General features: G+C 46.6%; 1 protein-coding gene and 1 pseudogene across 1 annotated transcript; one reads left to right on the forward strand and one right to left on the reverse strand.

Annotated features, from left to right (window-relative positions):
* Window positions 1-13: 13 nt before the first annotated feature.
* TUBG1 (tubulin gamma 1) lies at window positions 14-5006 on the forward strand. The gene is made up of 11 exons (XM_043584551.1): window positions 14-266; window positions 563-675; window positions 899-1066; window positions 2048-2116; window positions 2393-2472; window positions 2919-3045; window positions 3280-3366; window positions 3473-3622; window positions 4010-4162; window positions 4254-4415; window positions 4605-5006. The coding sequence occupies exons 1-11, from the start codon at window positions 218-220 to the stop codon at window positions 4800-4802; spliced, it is 1356 nt and encodes a 451-aa protein (XP_043440486.1). The 5' UTR covers window positions 14-217; the 3' UTR covers window positions 4803-5006.
* A 3413-nt stretch (window positions 5007-8419) lies between these two features.
* On the reverse strand, window positions 8420-15099 carry LOC122484681 (annotated as a pseudogene).
* Window positions 15100-22317: the final 7218 nt, after the last annotated feature.

Raw genomic sequence — 22317 nt, forward strand, 5'->3', positions numbered from 1 at the left:
GCCGCGACGCAGAGCCCGACCAGGAGCTGCACACGCGCAGTCTGCTTCACTGAAGCCACATGAATGAGGCCCTGCCATCGCCAGAACTCAGTTCTCATTGGAGCGGAGAAAGTTCGAGGGCGGAGCGGGTTGTTTGGCGCCTGCGTCGTGCAGCTAGCGGCTGGCGAGCCGCGGCTTGGCTGGCGGGAGCGGCTGCAACACCGGTGCTGGAGCGACGATGCCGAGGGAAATCATCACCCTACAGTTGGGCCAGTGCGGCAATCAGAGTGAGCGAACCTCCGGCCCCTCCACTAGTCAGGTTCCTTAGATTCTATGGGATCTCACTGCGGGATCCTGGACTCCATCCGCCCTTCCCACAATCGTAGTTTTCCAAAGGCGGGACATGCCTGACCCAGTGTCCAGTTGCCCAACCCTGAGGGGCCCTCCCCTCCCAGTCGCTGGCGTACAGCCCTTTCCTCTGACATGGGAGACTCGCGAGCGCTCAGTCCCCCAGTTTCTGGTTGGAATCTGCCCAGACCCAGACGTCCTCTTTCTCGCCCGTCCGCCCCTCCCCCCCTACCAGTTGGGTTCGAGTTCTGGAAACAACTGTGCGCTGAGCATGGTATCAGCCCCGAGGGCATCGTGGAGGAGTTCGCCACCGAGGGCACTGACCGCAAGGACGTCTTTTTCTACCAGGTGCTCCCAGCGACTTTGCCAGCCCCCCCCCCCCACGGCCCCCCCCCCTACAGTGGCCCCAGGGGGCCTGAGGGAAGGGCAGGGGCTTGGTACCAGGAAACCCTCTGGGCAAAGGAGTCAGGGCGGCTGGCTTGAGGAGGGAGGACAGGCAGGAGCCAGAGTTGGGAGGATGGAGGACTGGGCCTTAGCTGACTGGACCACCCTGCTGGTCTCCCCTTGACAGGCAGACGATGAGCACTACATCCCCAGGGCCGTGCTGCTGGACCTGGAGCCCCGGGTGATCCACTCCATCCTCAACTCCCCCTATGCCAAGCTCTACAACCCAGAGAACATCTACCTGTCAGAGCATGGAGGAGGGGCTGGCAACAACTGGGCCAGTGGATTCTCGCAGGTCATTTGCTATTCCCTGGCAGAACCCACAACTCCCTTCCTGTGTGAGGGCAGGCGGTATGACTTGCCAGAGAGAGAAGAAACCAGATCAAGGATGTAGGAGTAGTCGAGCGAGAGAGAGAGATGGCTGAGGGGAGTTCTTTTTTCTAAGTCAATATGGTTAAGACTGCACTTGGCTAGTGCTGTGTGCCAGGTCATACTAAGTGCTTTACATGTAACTTACTTAACCCTCCCAACAACCCTAAAGATAGGTATTATAGGTTCGCAGTCTCTTATCTCCTTTTTCAGATTCTAAAAAACTCTGAAACCAAAACATGATTTATAACTTGTTTAGTAGCAAAACCAAATCTCAGGGCACCTGGCTGGCTCAGTCAGTAGAGCATGTGACTCTTGATCTTGGGGTTGTGAGTTCAAGCCCTACTTTGGGTGTAGAGATTACTTAAAAATAAAATCTTAAAAAAAAAAATCTCAGTGAAGACAGGCTATTTTATAGTTTTTATCTAACTTGTCATTACTTATACATTTCATTGCAGAAATATTAATACATTTGATTAGCACACACCAGATACCCACTGGCATTTTACTTAACATACATCATACGTACCATATTACCTTTTTAGAATTGGAAATATTTGAATTCTGAAACATAGCTGGCCCCAAGAATTTTAAATAAGGGACTGAGGAGTTGTATCACCTTCATTATTCAGATGAGGAAACTGAGTAACCTGCCTAAAGTAACCTGCCCAGAGTCATTTGGTTAAATAAAACTAGACCTAATACATGAATCCAAGCAGTGTGGATGTTGAGCATCTGCTCATACCCACTGTACTATATTGCCCCTCAGTGCAAATAACAAGCAGGGCCACTGTGCTCCAAAAAAGGACTTTTATGTTCTATAAGGACAATTCAAGGTGGCTATTCTGAGGTCAGAGTCCTTGTCCCATGGTCCTGTCCCACTCTGATACTCCCCATGTCTGTACAGGGAGAGAAGATCCACGAGGACATTTTTGATATCATAGATCGGGAGGCAGATGGCAGTGACAGTCTAGAGGTGAGTGTCTTAGGAATGCTGGTGGGAGCTGTCAGAGGGAAGGCTTCACAACACCCTTTAGAAGCCACCTGTTAAGTACAAGACCTACCCATGTACCCTTTGCACTGGACAGAAGTCACTAGGCTTTGCTGGACACAAGGCAGAGTCTCCTGAGCTGTATGTGTGGGGTAAGGGAAGTGGAGGAGAGGGCTTGGGAAAATGGGAGTCCAAGAAATTGTAGGATGGGTCCAGTCTGAAATCCAGTACCTAGACACTGACTGCACCTTCCCCCTGTAGGGCTTCGTGCTGTGTCACTCCATTGCTGGGGGGACAGGCTCTGGCCTGGGCTCCTACCTCTTAGAACGACTGAATGACAGGTAAGTCTGTGTTTTAAGGGGCAGGAAGGACTTGGTTTCCCAAGTAACTGGGAGGCCCTCCAGATACACCTTCCTATTTGCTGGAGCAATGAAAAGGCCCTTCTGTTAACTCCTGTAGTGAGAAAGAGAAGATAAAATAACCAAGAACCTGATCACACTCTGAGTGGTTGGATCCAGAGCCTAGAATCTAAGCCCTAGATGAAGAGATGAAGAAGGTTCAGGGGTTATGGCTGGTTTAGTTAGAACCCTAGGTCCTAAGATTGTCTCTGCCGTTCCTTCCCCCTTTGGGGTTGCAGACTTCCAAAAGTCAACTCTTCTTTCTCTGCTGATCCTGTGTCCCACCCCAATTTCACCATTTAGATTTCACTGCTTTCTGACTATTGGGAGCCCCATGTTTACTAAGCCTCCAGTCTCTTGCCCTGACCCTCTCCTCTCAACCCCACTAGGTACCCCAAGAAGCTGGTGCAGACATACTCAGTGTTTCCCAACCAGGACGAAATGAGTGATGTGGTGGTCCAGCCCTACAATTCCCTGCTCACGCTCAAGAGGCTGACCCAGAACGCAGACTGTGTGGTGCGTCCTGGATTCTGCCATTCTCCAGTGCCAACCCCCTTGTCTATTTCATCATTTTCCTACATTTAAAAAGTCTATTTTGAGCCCTTCTGTGCCTCAGTCTTGTGCCACTGCCTTTTGGATGGGTCTTCCTGGCCATGAAGCACCAAGGAAATTAAGCTTCAGAGCCCAGATTCAGGCAGAGCTCCTGTCCTTTCTGTCCCCATAAATCTGTCACCCTCTTCTGTCCCCCAGGTGGTACTGGACAACACAGCCCTGAACCGGATCGCCACAGACCGCCTGCACATCCAGAACCCATCCTTCTCCCAGATCAACCAGCTGGTGAGCCCCTGCTCCCGGACTGGAAACCCTCCTTACTGGAGTGCCATCTGGGGAAGGGAGGCCCCGCCCCAGGCCAAGGCCCATGACCCGGCACCCCCGTCCCCAGGTGTCCACCATCATGTCAGCCAGCACCACCACCCTGCGCTACCCTGGCTACATGAACAACGACCTCATCGGCCTCATCGCCTCGCTCATCCCCACTCCTCGACTCCACTTCCTCATGACCGGCTACACCCCGCTCACCACGGACCAGTCGGTAGGAGCAGCCCCAGCAGGCCCTGGCCTAGCCTTTCTGTCCCCCTGCTGCGCCCTCCAGGAGCCGCTCTTTGTAGCCCCAGAGGCTCTGTGCTCAGGGACAGGCACAGACCGTCCAGCTCCGTGCTGACTTGTTCTCCTCTTCCCTACACCCCTGGCTCCCTGTAGGGCCCGGGCTATGTGGGGTCTGCTGATGCTCCCGCACAGGGGCATGACCTTGCTGAGCTGAGGAGGGCTAAGATTCCTGGTCCTGCAGCCAAGGCTCAGTGTACACCTGAATCTCAAGATGCCTCCCAGAGAGACCATCCTAGCCTGAGTCTGATGGGGGTCAGCCATTGGACCGTGCCCTGAGTGCTGGCCTGGTCCCCGTGGCCCGCTCTCCCCTCAGGTGGCCAGCGTGAGGAAGACCACAGTCCTGGATGTCATGAGGCGGCTGCTGCAGCCCAAGAACGTGATGGTGTCCACGGGCCGGGATCGCCAGACCAACCATTGCTACATCGCCATCCTCAACATCATCCAGGGGGAGGTGGACCCCACCCAGGTAGGTGAGGCCCCTTCGTGCCACCCCCGGAACCCACAGGGGTAGAGGAGAGGCTACCACCACCACTGTTGTGTCCACCCCTCCCCGCTAGGTCCACAAGAGTCTGCAGAGGATCCGAGAGCGGAAGTTGGCCAACTTCATCCCCTGGGGCCCTGCCAGCATCCAGGTGGCCCTGTCAAGGAAGTCTCCCTACCTGCCTTCGGCCCACCGGGTCAGTGGGCTCATGATGGCCAACCACACCAGCATCTCCTCGGTGAGGCTTAACGGTTTGCACCTGTCTTCCCATACGCACTTTCCTGGTTGGGCCTCACCTCTCCACATCCTTGCTGCCCCTGCTTCCAGGTCTCTTAATGTGCAGATTGCCCAGCACTGGTTCCCTGGCTCTCTAGGCCATATTGTTACTTTATGTTCTTTGTGACCCCTGCTTTCTGCACACACCAAGCTCTTCGAGCGGACCTGTCGCCAGTATGACAAGCTGCGGAAGCGGGAGGCCTTCCTGGAGCAGTTCCGCAAGGAGGACATCTTCAAGGAGAACTTTGATGAGCTGGACACGTCCAGGGAGGTTGTGCAGCAGCTCATCGACGAGTATCATGCAGCCACGCGGCCAGACTACATCTCCTGGGGCGCCCAGGAGCAGTGAGTCCCCCAGGACCAGGACCTTGTCTGCCTTACTGGTTGGCCCAGGCCCCGCCTGACTGACCACACCCTCAGAGCACAGATCAGGGACCTCACACATCTCTTCCTCATAAATACACATGCACGTACTCTGTATTGGCCTGGGGACACGTTTCTGTCTCCTCTGATGAGACTATTTATGTTTAATAAAGCACTGGACATAAATGAAGTTACTGGTTTTCTGAAGGCCTGTAGATGTGGGGAAGGGGGTAGTGCCTGTTCTTTCCCCTATTTCCAGCCTCTTCAACTCTGAGCAAATGCCTCCCCTAGCTTTTCCTTCTCCTTCCTCATTTTGGAGAACATAGGTGGTGTCTACCCATGTGAGACATGCCTTCCCAGGGTAAGAAGGCCAACAGATATTACCTTACTCTTACTGACATTCTGGGTCCCAGGTCCCTCCCACCCTTCCCTGTATCAGGTGACCAATCTGCCAGTTTCATGTTCCCACATCAGAGTGTCCTGCTAATCATCATAGCAAGCAGGCCTGCAGTTACCACCCCCACCGCCAGGCCTGGGCAAGCAGTAGAGTTGATCCAAGTGCCTTTAATCTTGTAAGCAGGGTATGCCAGAGAACCAGTCCAAGAAAGCCACCGGGCAGGCAGCTGGAGTCTAGGACAATCAACTCCTGAGACCAAACCCAAAGCCTAGACTATAAGCAGGGCCCGAAGTGGGCCCAAAACTAAGGCTCCATAATTCTGTTTACAGGTGGTCTACAGAGCCCTCCCACTTCTTGTGGAAAACTGCAGGGAAGTAGTAAATATATAGTGACCTAAATGTTCAGAATCAAAAGGGCAAAGCAGGTTGTCCCTAGATCATGGTGGATTGTCAGGGCCCCTCTTAGGCCTTTATGCACCCTAAGGGTGAGGTTTGGGGAATAATAGCAAACATGCACGTGGACACTCTGCTAGGTACTCCACATTATTTTGTTCAATCCTCATGACAACTCTATGAAGTGACAGATGTTATTAGTATTGTTTTATAAACAAGGAAACTAAGACTAACCATAGTTAATGTACCAAGTCACCCACCTGGTAAGTGACAGAGTTGGAGTCCAATCCTGATATGACTGGCATCAGTATCCCTGTCCATTGCATGTCCCGCCTTTTATTTATTTATTTTTAAAAAAAAATTTTTTTTTCAACGTTTATTTATTTTTGGGACAGAGAGAGACAGAGCATGAACGGGGGAGGGGCAGAGAGAGAGGGAGACACAGAATCAGAAACAGGCTCCAGGCTCCGAGCCATCAGCCCAGAGCCTGACGCGGGGCTCGAACTCACGGACCGCGAGATCGTGACCTGGCTGAAGTCGGACGCTTAACCGACTGCGCCACCAGGCGCCCCTGTCCTGCCTTTTATGATATCTTTTGGGTTAGTGTAGAATCCCATCTCTGAGGTCTTTTGGAGCCATTGGATGAGTGCATGGTTGTCAGAGAATGTGAGGACTTTGAACACCTGTGCAGACAGGGCAGGTGCAGTCTCTCTGGGTTGGTGGGACTGTCAGCCTCAAGTTGCTTCAGGTATACCTGTTAAGTGTCCCCATCACCCATGTCAGGGTAGCTGGGGACCTGTGCCTGCATTCTCATTACTGTCACCAGCAGCATGCTTGGCCAAAGCCAGAGGGCCAGCCCAGTGGATCAGAAGGATTCGGGCTGGCAGAGCTCAGCATACAGGTGAAGGACCAGCCCAAGAAGGTGACTGTGAGTCCCTACAGAGGCTGGAGATTACCCAGAATCAGTATTCTTAATTTGGACAAATTAAGATCTTTTTCTTCTTGTTCATTGTTGGCCTGAGGACACACTTTTCCTTCCATGAACCTATTTATCTTTAATAAAGCTTTGACGTATGAACAGTGAGCAACATTTAGGCCTAACCCTTATGAACAAAAGTGATGGATGGGCAGGGAATGGGCAGTCAGAGGCTAGGCTCTGGGCTGCCTGATGGGTGGCAGGGAGACCATAAGCCTGTCACCACCACAAAGCATGAGCTTGTCACTTGCAGTTGCCAGGCCTCTCCTGAGTCAGCCTGGTCAGTGTCAACCAGCTGCCTGTCGTCTGAGCAGAGAGAGGGTGACTTCAGGGAAAACCGGCGTGCACCTGGTGCCTTCTCGGCTCCACCTCTGGCCCCTGCACCACTGGGCACCCTGCCTTGCTCCTTTCTCCCTTTACAACCCCTGCCCCAGATGAGAAACCTTTCATCACCTGGGGTATCTGTATGAGTGACTCATGCTGAGTAGGGGTCATGCGTGCTGGCAAAGGTAAAAGGCTGCTATATGTGAATCGTTGGCTAGACCCCTCCAGGCCACAAGCCCAGGGCCTGCCTTCCTTTGCCAGACCCAGTTAAAGGGCGTGAGCCCCAGGGGGAGGAAGCACCAGCTAGCCCAGAGTAGAGTTTTCTATCACCAACCCAGAGGGGTAAATACCCTGTGCAGGGGGTCCTCCCTGGAAAGAAGAGCTGGATCTGCAAAGTTGCCTCCTTCTGACGGCTGAGTGCCAGGCACTAGGAGCACAGACACACCTCAATGCCAGCTTCAAAGCCAGGCCCCTCCCCCAAGGCTATTTCCAGATCACCCATCACCCCACACCAACGCAGCCCCTCCCGGTTCTTGGCCAGTGGCAAACCCCAAAGTATGTCAAGTAGAGGGCAGCGAAGAGGCCAGGTGGAAAGGGAGGAAAGCCTCTGGGAATCAGGGCAGCAGGTGGTGCTGGTGGTGAAAAATCCCTGTGGTCTGAGAGACTGCAAACCACAGAAGTAACTGTCCTGATGAGACACAAGCTGCAGTAAAGCTGGAGAGAGAATGAAGGCTCATGCACAGAACAGGAACCTCTTTTTGACTAAGCAAATTAGAGAAAATCAGCCATTTCAAGGTAATATTCCCAGAATTCCCATGTGATGTGACTCAGGGACAGATATATCTAATATCAGGAAGCACTTTATAATAAAAGTAGAGTGGGGTAAACGAATCTGGGACTTAGGACTGTCACTTTGGAAAAGCGTACCGGGATGAGGTGAAGAGGTTATGAGCACAAGAGTGGGTTGGGAGCTCACAGTAAGCACAGATGCCCCACAGGGTGGGTGAGTCAGTCCAGTAAGTCTCATCTGTGGTCGCCACTGGTCACACGCATGCTCCATCTCCCTAGAAAGGGGCTGTCTGTGGTGGAGACTCAACTGAAATCCAACATCAGTACACCTTCCAGCAACGCTCACCTCCACCACTTGCTCACTTTCCATTCCCTCTTGGGTACCTTAAGCAGGTAAGGGGCTGCCCTAGGAAAGTAACAGGAACATTTTACATTGATGTTCTGATTTACTAATCCATCATTTGTAAGTTTTAGTGAAATTCCCTAGGATCTGATCACTGCAACGTGAATTGGTAAAATTGAGTTCCTTGCAAAGCTATAGGCTCTGTCACTCAGGGTCTAACACCCCCATGAGACCCAGCTGGAAATACTCTCCTCAGATCTCCAGCATTGCTATAGTAGTGACCGTGGCCATCGACTCTAGAAGCAGGCAATTTATCTCTCTATCCCTCAAATCCATTGTGATTTTTTTTTTTTTGAGGAACAAGAACCAAGTTTTTTATTTGTTCATTTCTTGCATTTGAAGTATTCCTTGATAACATCCTTGGCCTGAGACTCTTTGCCATAGTCCTTAACCACCGCACAGCTGCAACCAACCGCTTTAGGGGTTTTTCTCTCTCTGTCAACTTTACAGAAGCCTACCCTTTCCCCACCAACCTTAATTAGGTTGATTTAGTGTTCAGCACAGAGCGCCTCCACCAGCCTCCTACATATAGGCTCATCACAGTTGGATGCAACAAAGACGGGCTTGGTGCTTGTCTAAGGCTTTGGCAGCTTCGTGAATTCCTTGTGCTAGGCCATCAATTCCACGTGCTAGGCCGTCGTGGATGAGGGCGGTCTTTGACACCTCTTGTAAACCAGTATGAATGGCCATTACACCTCCAGCAGCAATTCTTCCTCTGCCACAGGGGTGGGGGACCCAGGGGGTTACAGGTGGAGACGAACCTTGACTGCACCCGAGCCTCCGCCTACGCGAGACTCAGCGGTGCAGGGAAAGAGGTGTTATGAATTAATAGGGTGACCAACTCATCCTGGTTTTAGCACTGAAAGTTCTGAGTCTCAAGACCCCCCTCAAATTTGGTTTTAACTAAAACTTCCACATTCCCTCAGTCCTGAGAAAACTGGGATCATGGGTCACCCTAAATTAAAGAACTCCACAGAGAATGATCGGACAATCTTGAAGCAGTATATATGAATGATCAGGGCTGAGTTAAGGTCCAGTAGACACTTGCTAATTAATTAAGCAAGCAATTATTGAAAATAGAGACCAAGTTGCTCATTAAGCTTCATAGTGAATGCCTAAGGGGATTTCCAATTTTATTTGGGGTAGGGAATATAGTCTATAATATAATTAATTTATATGAAATATATACCATATGTTAATAATATAATCTATGCATGTGATCATATATTGTATTATTCTGATTTTTTTTAATTAAGTATGCTCCACGCCCAACATGGGGCTTGAACTCACCACCCTGAGATTATGAGTCTCATGTAGTCTCATGCTCTACTGACTGAGCCGGCTAGGTGCCCCTGTTATTCTGTTTTTTTAATTAAATGTCTGGGGGAACCTGAGTGACTAAGTTGGTTAAGCATTTCCTTTTTTTTTTTTTTAACATTTTATTTATTTGAGAGAGAGAGAGAGAGAGCGTGAGTAGAGGGGGGCAGAGAGAGAGAGAGAGAGAGAGAGAGAACCTCAAGCAGGCTCCACACCCAGCACAGAGTCCGTTGCTGGCCTTATCCAACGACCCTGGGATCATGACCTGAGCCAAAATCAATAGTCGCCTGCTCAATCAACTGAGCCACCTAGGCGCCCCAAGTGTCTTACTCTTGATTTGGGCTCACGTCATGATCTCATGGTTCATGGGATAGAGCCCAGCATCAGACTCTGTGATGACAGCATGGAGCCTGCTTGGGACTCTCTCTCCCTCTCTTTCTGCCCCTCCCTTGCTCTCTCTCAAAATAAATAAATAAACAATAAATAAATTAATTAAATGTCTCAAAATATAAGTTGTCCAATTTTAAGTGCTACATGTAAAATATAATACAAAATAATATTGAAATCATTATTGAGCGTTTAATATATACCAAGAACTGTTCTAGGCACATTATATATATGAGCTCATTTAATTTTGACAACTCTATAGATAGGTACTGTCTTATCCCGATTTTTACAAACAAGGAAACTGAAGCTCAGGGTCACGCAGCTGGGAAGTGGTCCTTCCCTCCCTGGAAAGAGAAAACTCAGGAAGAGATGCATTAACTGCCAGATATATGGTAGGCTGTCAGCCGCAGGAGGGAAGGGGCTCTTTTGTGACATTCTGGAAGCAGGACAGGGGGCCAGTGGAGGGAACGACAAAGGGGAAGGTTGCAGCTCCACAGAAGGAAAAACATCCACGGATTGCTGCTGTCCTCAGGTAGAATGAGCAGTCACATGGGCCATGAGTCCCCCTCCACTGAATTCAGTCAAGCAAATTCTACATGATGACTCTCGCCTGGAATGGACGGATCCTAGGAGATGGATGAAGTGACCTTTTTTTCTTTAATTTTTTTTTTAATCTTTATTTTTGAGAGACAGAGCACGAGCCGGGGAGGAACACAGAGAGAGGGAGACACAGAATCTGAAGCAGGTTCCAGGCTCTGAGCTGTCAGCACAGAGCCCGACGCGGGGCTTGAACTCACAAACCGCGAGATCATGACCTGAGCTGAAGTCGGACTCTTAACCCACTGAGCCACCCGGATGCCCCTGAGGTGACCTTTAATATGCCTTCTGGTCTTAAGGATTTAGGCATTTCTTGGAAACCAATATCCTTTATAATAAAGCATATTCATTCTTAAAACAAATTTATCAAGGTCTGCTGTGTGCCTGAACCTTTTCCAGGAACTGGGGGTTACCTAGGTGTAGAAGTTAAGATTGTGAATCTCAGAAAATTCACAGCCTAAGACATCTATGCAGCAAAGTGGCAGCTGAAGTGGTAAGCACACATCAGTGAGATCACAACAGTGTACTGTTCTCAGTAAATATTTATTGAGTGTTTGCAAGAATGAAAGGCTATGGGAGGCCAGGGTGGGAGTCACACAGAGGAGCGATCATTTGACAGGGTCTTGAGTTCTGAGGGAAGCTTTCCAAGTGGAGACATAAGAGAAGGTAGGGGGACTAACATGTGCTGAGGTCCAGGCTAGCAGGGAAGCATGAGATGGACTTGACCTCTCTTCTGCAGCTCAAGCATCCCCTTCCTGTCGACTGAGGAAGGGAAGCTCACACCAGGCAAATGAGGCCACCAGGACCCACCTGGGGCTCACGGAAGGCCAAAGACAGAGAAAAGGGGTTACGACCCAACCCAGGTATGAAGAAGGCTTCCCAGAGACAACCTAGCAAGGCCTTGTATGCAGGGAAGCAGTTAATGTGTTGACATTCAGAAGGAAAAGCACCTGGGAGGGCAGGGAGGCCTAGAAACAGGACAGTGGGTTCTGGAAACTGCAAAGGCCCAGAAGGTGCATTTGGGGGAGCAACAGAGGACAAGGTCAGGTTGATACTCCAAGACCAGACAGGTCACGCAGGGCCTTTTATGCTATGTGGAGTTTGGACTTTATTCTCTGAACAAAGGGGAACCCTGAAGGCCAACTGGGAAGCTACAGCCACCAGCCCGCCCCTTCTGGACTTTTCACCCAAAATGACACTGCACTCTGCCCCCACCCCCTGCTTTCTATTCCCTCCTGTTCTCTAACTCTTTCTGCAAACCAGTATTTAGCAGAATCTGATATCAGAACTCTAGCTCATGTTCTGCTCCCTCCTGAAGGTGGGTTCTTGGACGCTGTTGCCCACACTGATGGCCTGCTCTTTATCATTCTGTTCTCAGGCACCATAGCCTGCCCTGCCCTGTCCTGAGGTGCCCTAGACCGGCTCTGCTCAGCAGACTGCCTCTCTGTCTTCCCTGCCCCAAAGCCCTCACAGATCAGTCCGGACTGTGCATACTTGGGGCCTCCTCGCCAAGCTCAACTGCACCATTCCTCTTTCCGTCTCCAGTCCACCACATGCATAATTTCACGGTATTTTGTTAGCGTTATAATTGTATCTTTCTCATGTAATTTCCCTTTCTGAGCCTCTCAAATACAACCCCCTGTGTTCTATAGAATATTCAGCATTCTGGCAATAATTATGTTCCAACAAATAATAGATTTAAAAATATGTACCCTCTTCTTAACAGTTAACTCTGAAATATATTAAGAGAGGTTTTTTTTGTTTTTTTGGTTCATTTTTGAAAGCAATCAAGACCTGTGGATATGAGGGGCACCTGGGTGGCTCAGTAGGTTGGGTGTCTGACTTCGGTTCAGGTCATGACCTCAGGTCATGAGTTTGAGCCCTGTGTCAGGCTGTGTGTTGACAGCTTGGAGCCTGGAGCCTGCTTCGGATTCTGTGTCTTCCTCTCTCTCTGCCCCTCCCCCACTTGTGCTCTGTCTCTCAAAAATGAATAAACGTTAAAAACATTTTTTAAAAAGACACGTGGATATGAAACTTGGACCTTCTCTTTCTAAATGAAAAAAATATATGTTATATATATAATAAAATACATGTAAAAGGGAAACGGAGGGCATGACTCTAGCTACATGCTGATTTTCTTTTTTTAAATAAGGATAGATTGGCAGGAAAGTGCAAAGAAATGTACAGCAGGTCTCCCCCATGTTAACCTTCATGACTGTAGTACAATATCAAAGTCAGGAAATTGACACTGGTACAATCCACAGAGCACATGCAGGCTTCACCAGCCATATAGAGTTCACTCATTTGTATTTTATTACGTCTACCTTCCGTGACCACCGCTGTAATCAAGATACTTATTTGTACCAACAGTTCAAGACCCTCAACAGTCTCATGCCACACTTTAATATCCACACTCCCCTCCCCTCCCACAGCTTGATTTAAATATGAAAAAGTATTAAATGGAGCACAGAAAAAATGCTACAAGAAAATACACTGAAATGATTACCAGTAGATATTTGGATTGTGAGATAAAGCTTGATATATTTTTTATTTTATTTACAATTTTTTCAGCTGTTTCTGTTTTTCTTCAGGGAGAATGTATTATTATTAATTTTTTAAAGATTTTTTTTGTTTAATCTTTATATCCAACGTGGGACTCGAACTCACAACCCTGAGATCAGGAGTCACACAGTCCACCAACTGAACCCACCAGGTGCCCTAAGAATGCATTACTTTTGTGAGAAACTTTCTTGAGAATAATTTATAACATATATCCTAATGTTTACTTATAATAGTGTGATCCAACAAGTTTCAAATTGGAAAAAGATCTGGCGGATTTTAACTTGTCATATTAACTTAAAGTTTACTTTACCAGCAGATTGAAATACTCCCTTCTATTCCAGTGTACAATTTTCTCCATCTCCCATAGAGCAATTTAAGTAAAACACCCACCCATTGTTCGTAATTCTATCTTAGCCTGCCTTTAAAACGAAACTTGAACAATGTAAAACGACATTGTTTCCGTTATGTATTACTGCCTAAAATTCACTGTGAAACACAGAGGCATAGAACACTGATTTACTGTTTCTCTACGTTCTGTGAGTTGATTGGGCAATTCTTTTACTGGTCTCCTCTGGCTCACTTGGTCTATTACAGACGGCTGGAACAGCTGGAAAGTCCAAGTTGGCCTCATTCATATGTCTGGCAATTCGTGGTGGGTAGAGAGGCTCAGCTCTCCTCCTCACAACCTCCCAACCTCCAGTGGACAAGACCCACTTCCTTGGATAGCAGTCCAGGATGGTGTTCCAAGAGGGCCAGGCCCAGTGCATAAGCACTGCCCTGCTACACTTGTATCATACATATTGGCCAAGACAAGTCTTAAGATCCAGCCCAGAATCAGTTCTGGAGGGAGCTGTACCAGGGCATGAACACTGGGAGGCAGAATTCATTAGGGCCATTGGTGCAACAATCTACCACAGTTATAAAGGCTGGCCCCTTTATAAGAATTTAAGCATGGATGAAAAAAAAAAAAAGATTGCTTTGGGTTCAAAGGTAAGGTTAAGTAAGCATCATAAGGCAATTTCAAATCTGCATATAACTCTGATTCATTTAAGATAATAGAAAAGGCCAATTTCCCTGTAGCTAACTTAAGAACTAGTGCCTCATGAGCGAATTGCATAGTCTTGTTACACAATCAATTAATTTGCTGTTACATCCAGGTACACATCATGGCCTAAACTTCATAAACCTATTTCTATACGTAGAAAATAAAAGAGATAAGAACTTTTGTTTTCCTAACATCCTCCAAACATAATCTTGTTCTTTATTTTGAAAATGATTTATTGTTTAAAAATAAGTATTTGTGAGAAGTCTAATTCCCAAAAGTTATACATGAAACCAGCTTTTGCCTCAGGACTAATTTCTGCCAATATAGGAAATATGAAAATGGGTACATTTAAAAAATTTTTTAATGAATACATGTCTTTTTTTAATATCTTTTTTAAAAATTAAAAAAAATTATTTTTTAGAGAGAGAGAGACAGACAGAGCACAAGTGGAGGAGGGGCAGAGAGAGAGGGAGACACAGAATCCAAAGTAGGCTCCAGGCTCTGAGCTGTCAGCACAGAGCCTGATGTGGGGCTTGAGCCCACAAACCGCGAGATCATGACCTGAACCAAAGCCGGACACTTAACTGACTGAGCCACCCAGGTGTCCCTGAATACATTTCTTTGTTTCCTCAAAGCACTTGAGCAAATAAAACTTAAGATCCCACTGGGAATTTGGGGGATCAAATGTTTCAACCGATCTTGAGACTACAGTAGTTCCTCCGACATCTGCCATGATGCTTGTTTCATCACCTTGAAGATGCTCTCTCCGCGCCACACCTCTCGTTGGCTCTCTTCACTCCAGTCACTTCGGGCTTCCTCCAGGTCCTTCAACCACTCACACTCTGGCTTTCCAGCTTTCTCCACGTGTCTCCTCCTCTGGGATCTCTCCTCTTCACCCCACTTCCTTCATCTGGCTGGCTCCTTACTTAATCTCTAGGTCACTCAAGTGTCACTTCCAGTGAAGATTTCTGGCTTCTCCATAGATGTTCCACCAGCACCCTGTACTTTCTTTGCCATAAATGTCACCACACTTTATTATTTTATGTTTTCACTTTTGTTTTTTTCTCCTTGAGGGCAAGGACTGACCTGTTCATGGCTGTATCTCTAGTGTCTGACACATGCTGGGAATTCAAAAACATCCCCCAAAGGAACGTAAATATCAAGCAGAAAGAAAACTACAAAGAGGGCGCTCTGGGTAGCCACATTCACATACTCAAGATTATGTACTTTACCTATAGGTGAGCCTGTCAAGTCTTGACTCATAGTCTACTTACTCTTATTTTATTTTTTTAATTTTACTTATTTACTTTTAAGAGAGAGAGAAGCAGAGAGAGAGCGGGAGAATCTCAAGCAGGCTCCATGCTGTCAGCCCAGAGCCTGATGTGGGGCTCGATCTCACAAACCCAAGATCATGACCTGAGCTGAAATCAATAGTTGGATGCTTAACTGACGGAGTCACGCAGGCATCCCTACTTACTCTTATTTGAAACAAAAGCCTAACCTGTTTAGATGTATGAATTCCTAGACCAACACAAATTTGCAAGGAGAAAGGAGAGGGGTACTAGGGACCTTAAAATAAAAGCAGTTAGGACCAGGGCTATTGCCCTGATAAGGAAAAAAGAGACAGAAAAATGACAAAAAGCCATAAGGAAAGGATCATCTAGCTTAAGGGTGAACATATCTCCAAAGAAGTCTTTGGGCAGCTCAGCCAGATAGCAAAGGCTGGTGTTCATGCCCATGCCTTGAGTCAACGAGAAAAGATTGAATTTCATTCTGTGTATTCCACTTAAGAAAAGAAAGGAGTAAAGAATGCATTTTACAAATATTCCCACCAAAAATAATTTTTAAAGTGTTTTCTTTTCTTTTTAGGATTTTGCTTTTAAGTAATCAATCTCTACACCCAACATGGAGCTCGAACTCACAACCCCGAGATTTAACGTCACATGCTACTGACCAAATCAGCCAAGTGCCCCCAAAATAATTTTTAAATGTTTTAAGTTATGAAATCTAGAGAGATAAGCTGGTTATCTGGGAAACTCACTTATCTACGTGGAAAATCTTTTTTTTTCCTGATAAAAAGGTAACAATGGTTAAAAATAATAGTAAAAGAATGAAGGGTTACTGCTTTTCCACTGGAAGAGAGTAGTGACCTTCTTCAGAGATACCTGCACTCTGTTCCTGACCTCCTAGCAATTACCCCACTATATTTCTTTAAATATATTTTTTAATCTTTTTATTTATTTTTGAAGGAGATAGAGAGAGAGAGACAGAGCATGAGCGGGGGAGGAACAGAGAGAGAGGGAGACACAGAATTCGAAGCAGGCTCCAGGCTCTAAGCTGTCAGCACAGAGCCTGATACGGGGTTCACACCCACAAAGTGTGAGATCATGACCTGAGCTGAAGTCGGACACTCAACCGACTGAGCCACCCAGGCTCCCCCCACTATATTTCTTTAAAAAATGTTTTTCTAATGTTTATTTTTGAGACAGAGAGACAGAGACAGAGTGCCAGCAGGGGGGAGGCAGAGAAAGAGGGACACACAAAATCTGAGGCAGGCTCCAGGCTCCGAGCTGTTAGCCCAGAGGGCTTGAACTCACACATGGCGAGATCATGACCTGAGCCAAAGTCAGACTCTTAACCGACTGAGGTATCCAGGTACCCCATACCGCACTATATTTCAATTAATGGTTGACTTCCCTGTCTTCCCCACTGGCCTATGCATTTCTTGTGGGCTGGGACAACATCTTTTATCTCTGTATCCCTGATATCTACCACAGGTCCTAGTACATTGTAGGTGTTCAACAAACATTTGTTGGACAAATGAAGAATGATGTCAAGGATGTGGCTTCCCTTCCCTGCCTTTCCTTTAACAAGAAGACATTAAAAGACTTGCCACACAGGGGGCACCCAGCTGGCTCAGTTGGTAGAGCATGTGACTCTGGATCTTGGGATTGTAAATTCGAGCCCCGTGTTGGGTGTAGAGATTACTTAAAAATAAAATCTTTTTTTTTTTTAATGTTTATTTTAAGAGAGAGAGAGACAGAGAATGAGTGGGGGAGGGGCAGAGAGAGAGGGAGACACAGAATCCGAAGCAGGCTCTAGGATCCAAGCTGTCAGCACAGAGCCTGATACAGGGCTCTCGAACCCATGAACCGTGAGATCATGACCTGAGCCAAAGTCGAACGCTTAACCGACTGAGCCACCCAGGCGCCCCTTAAAAATAAAATATTTAAAAAATAATAAATAAAAGACTTGCCACACAATCAGATAATAGTGCACCCCAGGATAAATTCATGTGTTCACCACATTGGCCTATAGATCAGGCATATTGCGACTTTAATTCTAGACAGTTTTCAAAGGGAGGGGAAATGGGGGGAGGGTGGGAAGAGAGGTCATTTCTGCAACTTTAGAAATGAATTTTTTCAATTCCTTTTATGCATGACATAAGAAAAGATATCCTACCGTTCTTACAGGGAGTAGCTATGGTATCAAGGAACCAAATGGGATGATGTTGCTGAATTTCTGATATTTGATCCTTTGGAAATATTCCCAATGGATACATTATACAATATTCCATTAGCACCTGAATGGAAACAAACTAGCGATGACAAGTATTTTACTTCCTACAAGATCAAATAATAGTCACGAATCATGAATTGGATCTGTGGACAGCTGTACCAGAACATAAAATCAGTGGAAGCTATAGGGCAATTTCAAGGCCTGACCTGCAAAGGAAGCTGGGAAGAGGGAGCAGTCAGAACCAGTACAGCTAGAAGGTCATCCACAGGGTACAACAAAGTTGCCAACCGGATGTGTTCCTCTAAAACAACTTTGTGGTAGGGGTGCCTGGGTGGCTCAGTTGGTTAAGCTTCCGACTTTGGCTCAAGTCACGATCTCGAAGTTTGTGAGTTCGAGCCCTGCATAGGGCTCTGTGCTGACAGCTGGGAGCCTGCTTTGGATTCTGTGTCTCCCTCTGTCTCTGCCCCTCCTCTGTGCATGCTCTGTCTGTCTGTCTGTTTCTCAAAAATAAATAAACATTAAAATAAAAAAAAAAATAAAACAACTTGGCAGTAGCTTGCCTTGCTCCAGGAGCACAGCCACTCTCAGGAGATTGCTGGAAGTTGGTGGTTAGGAATGAGAGCCTCAGGGGACCACCAAACTACAGCTGGGCCAATAAGGAAACCTGTGGGCCCCAAATCCCCGAATCTTGCCCAAAGATTTGCAACTAATCCATCTTCCTTTCCCAAACCTGCAGTCCTCTCTGAGGATTCCCATTCCCTTTATGGCCATCCTTGTTTAGAATTCCTGAACTCAGAGGGAATTTTGCTTCCCCAAACTTTCCCTTTGCCCACTCAGATTCCAGTTCTGGAAAAGGTACTATTGTGGGTATCCCATCAGCCTGAGCCCCAAGGATGGAAATCAATCACACAGAGCACCAGCCATAGGATGGTATAAAAAAAACACCTGATTCCCTGAGGTTCGTGGAAAGGATGAAGCAGAGAGGAACCTAATGGTGTTTAGGGGCTAATGAAGGCCAGACTACCACCTCTGCTTCTAGGACATAACCATAGGCAATACAGCTTAAGGGGCCAGGGAACAGTCTTAACTGAAGTCTAGTGTGGCCCCTGGAAATCCTTGTGACCCGGCCCTCTTATGGACTGTAAACGGAATCAATCCTAAGAACACAATAATACTCTGTCTGCTCTGGTATCCGGCTGTGCTCAGGGATCTCCCCACAGTGACTATTCTATTCCAACCAGCTATGTTCCTTTGGACACATAGTATTCATTTCTCTGTATGCACTGAAGTTGTCCCCTGCTCATTCAGCAAGTTTCTGACCACTACCTCTAACCTGTATGTGTGTGCATGCCTTTGGATAACTAGTATTGTCAGGTGATACAACATCTAATCCACAGGCCCTGAGCCACCGAACAGATTATTACTACACTGTCATACCCCATTCATTTACATCCCTGTCATGTGAACAACAAGGACCCATGAACACATGCATTCCTTCTGCTGTGCCCTACATCAATGGTTTCTTATCCTTTGCTGATTCATGGATCTCTTTGAGAATCTGCTATGAATCCCCCCAGAATGAAATAGCCATAGGGATTTGAAAACAATTTCAAGAAGTTCTTGACTCATAAAGCCCATCCTTCAGACCCCAAGCCAATGCTAACGATTCCTGATGGCAAGAAATGATGGCATTTCTAAAGAGAGAGGTAGTCAGAAGGGAGGGAGCTTCAGATTAATTCTTCCCTACTTGTTTCCCATATGCATAAAAGCCTGGAGAGGATTTGGGAACAAAAGTTGGTCAACCTCATCAGTGAGGTACAGCCAGGTGACCTTACCTGTCCACTTAGCTGAGGCAGCAGATTCTCATAATAACCCACTAAGGCAGCAGCTCCTCTCTGAGACTGACATGGGCCCCTCCCCTTGCCCACACTAACACACTCCCACCTATGAGTCTAATCCAGACCTACACATCTTTCCCCATGGCCATCTAGGCAAGCCAGGTGACTCTGATGCTCACCTTGTCACCTAGGAGTAGTGGATGAAAAGGACTTCTGCTGGGTAAGCTGGGCCATACCTTCTCTACATTTCCTTCCTCTCTCTCTTTCTCTCTCTCTCTCTCTCTCACACACACAAACACACACACACACACACACACACACAACATACACACACACACACACACACACACGCATGCACAATGCACACTCCAGCCATCACTCAGAAGAAGATCCAGGGTCAGCATCTTGAGGCTTCCCTGTAGCAGATTTCCCAGAGCACACCTTCAGGTTGGACTCTGCCGAATTCAGTGATAACTGCCACCCGGCCGCTAGCCAGACTACATTTTCTGGGTCTCCCTGACCTCCTCAAAGGCCAAGCATTCTCATCTGATATCTCATCTGATACTCCAACCCTTTCTGCCTCAAAAACAACAACAACAACAACAACAACAACAATGCCTCGATCTTGGCACAAGACTGAATGTTCATCACACACACGCACATACACACACACACACACACACACACACGCACACACACATGCACGTGCAGGATTGCCACCAGCCATCCCCAACTTCTGCCAAAAATGATTACATATTTCTAACAAAGACTGACCATGAATATAAACAAGGGTCTGTGGATCCTGGGAATGAGTGGGAAGAGGTCTCTCTGCCCTTCCATAGATTAGGGGATTCTCCCATTCTAGCCTTTCCCAATCATGGCAAAGACAACCAAGGTGGCTTCCTCCTCACCACAAACACAAACCCACCATTCTAACTGGTAGACTATTAGCAAGAGAAGCAAAACTCGAAGGTACCAAAAACACCTCTCAAGATGGACCTCAGAGTCAACTCTTGAAGCTGTCGCATGAATTGCCAATCCTGGGAATAACCAGTCACCAGAGTTTTATTCCAAGACGAGTGTAATTCTGGCCTCTCACTATGTGCTTTCAAGTAACGCAATGTAATTAAAATGTTGTCATAACCTACCTCTCAGAACGTTACTAACTAGACTTGTGATCTTGGGCAGGTCACTTCCTGTCCCTGGGCCTTGGTTTCATCATTCATTCACTCAGCAAATATTTATTGAGAAGCTAGTAAGTTCCAGGCACTGTGCTAAGTGCTGAAGACAACAAAGATGAGCAAGATACAGTCTGGCCGAAGAATGTCTCACTCTATTGTTTATGTGTTAACGTAAATAACTCCTCATGTTGCTGCATGATTAGGGCGGTAATAAAGGTTGGACAAGGTACAAGAGGAAAACTAGGAGGGGAGCACCTGTGTCTGATGAGGGGCATAGGGGTTTGTACAAATAAGGGAGTTGGACTTCTTAATCAAAGAGTCTGTTATTCCAAGATCGTGATGCATTCCAAAAGGACACAGAAGCCATTTGGATATTCTGCTCCAGGGAAATGTGTGCAATACCAGCCTTCCACTAGTGCAGATAAGTTTACCATTGGCAGTTTACCACTTGGCATGAATACCTCTTTCAGAGTGAATAGAAGCCAGATTCTCTTTATCAGATGTTTGCACTATCTAATTCTAATGATCACCTAGGAGTGTAAATGACACTTGGTAAAATTAAATCCCTTCCAATTCAAAGGTCAGAAGAGACATTAGGTACACTTGTGCCATATATACGCTTAACCAGCTGATGAATAATATACAAACATGTCACTTAGGAGGGGAAAAACCAAACCCAGACACATATAAAATGAATCCCTCATATGGTTTTCTCTCAAACAAAACCAGAAATAAAACCCATTAGCCCGTTATTGCCGGAAACTCAGTAGTCCCCCTGAGATGGTATGAGCAAAAGTCTGATAATTGTGGCTTATAATTAACTCATGCACCAGCTAATATTATTTAAGTCCTCAAATACTGAAGGGAACAGAGTTATCAATTCCTAAAAGGTCAAGATCAATAATATCCATTCTTCTAGTTTATTTTTTTCCTGCCTACCTATATTTTCTATATTTACTACAATAAGTATTTTTTTTAATTTTTTTTTCAACGTTTATTTATTTTTGGGACAGAGAGAGACAGAGCATGAACGGGGGAGGGGCAGAGAGAGAGGGAGACACAGAATCGGAAACAGGCTCCAGGCTCTGAGCCATCAGCCCAGAGCCCGACGCGGGGCTCGAACTCCCGGACCGCGAGATCGTGACCTGGCTGAAGTCGGACGCTTAACCGACTGCGCCACCCAGGCGCCCCTATAATAAGTATGTTTTGATATTATAATGCTTAAACCTGGTAGACCTGTTACTTTACATAGAATAAAGTGTGTCCTCTCCCATTAAAGTATTTATTAGTTTTTTTTTTTTTGTCTTCCCAAGATAGTGCATGGAACCTGATACTGCCACACGCAAACTGCCTGGTAGGTTAGTTATACATAGAATTCAGTTCTTAGATTTTGTTCTAACTTGAAGTAGAAACGCAGGTAAAACATGAGGCCTTGCCATTCCACTTTCAACTCAAAGATATATAGACACACATATATATATATATATACTCATACATACATACATACGATATATTTAGTGATAAAAAAATTTTATATATTAAGAAGCCATCTTGATGGTTGTATATCAGTGTGGATGTACTTAATGCCACTAAACTGCACACTTAAAAATGATTAAAATGGAAAATTCTATGTTATGTATATTTTGCCACATTAAAAAATAGTTTAAGAGTTTTCTCAAATTAAAAAGTGCAATTGACTTGTGTGTATGGACCCTGTATCTTGTAACCTTTCTAAACTCAATTATTGGTTCTAATAGCTTTTTATATATTCCTT

This window comes from Prionailurus bengalensis, chromosome E1, assembly GCF_016509475.1.
Source record: "Prionailurus bengalensis isolate Pbe53 chromosome E1, Fcat_Pben_1.1_paternal_pri, whole genome shotgun sequence".
Taxonomy (NCBI): Eukaryota; Metazoa; Chordata; class Mammalia; order Carnivora; family Felidae; genus Prionailurus; species Prionailurus bengalensis.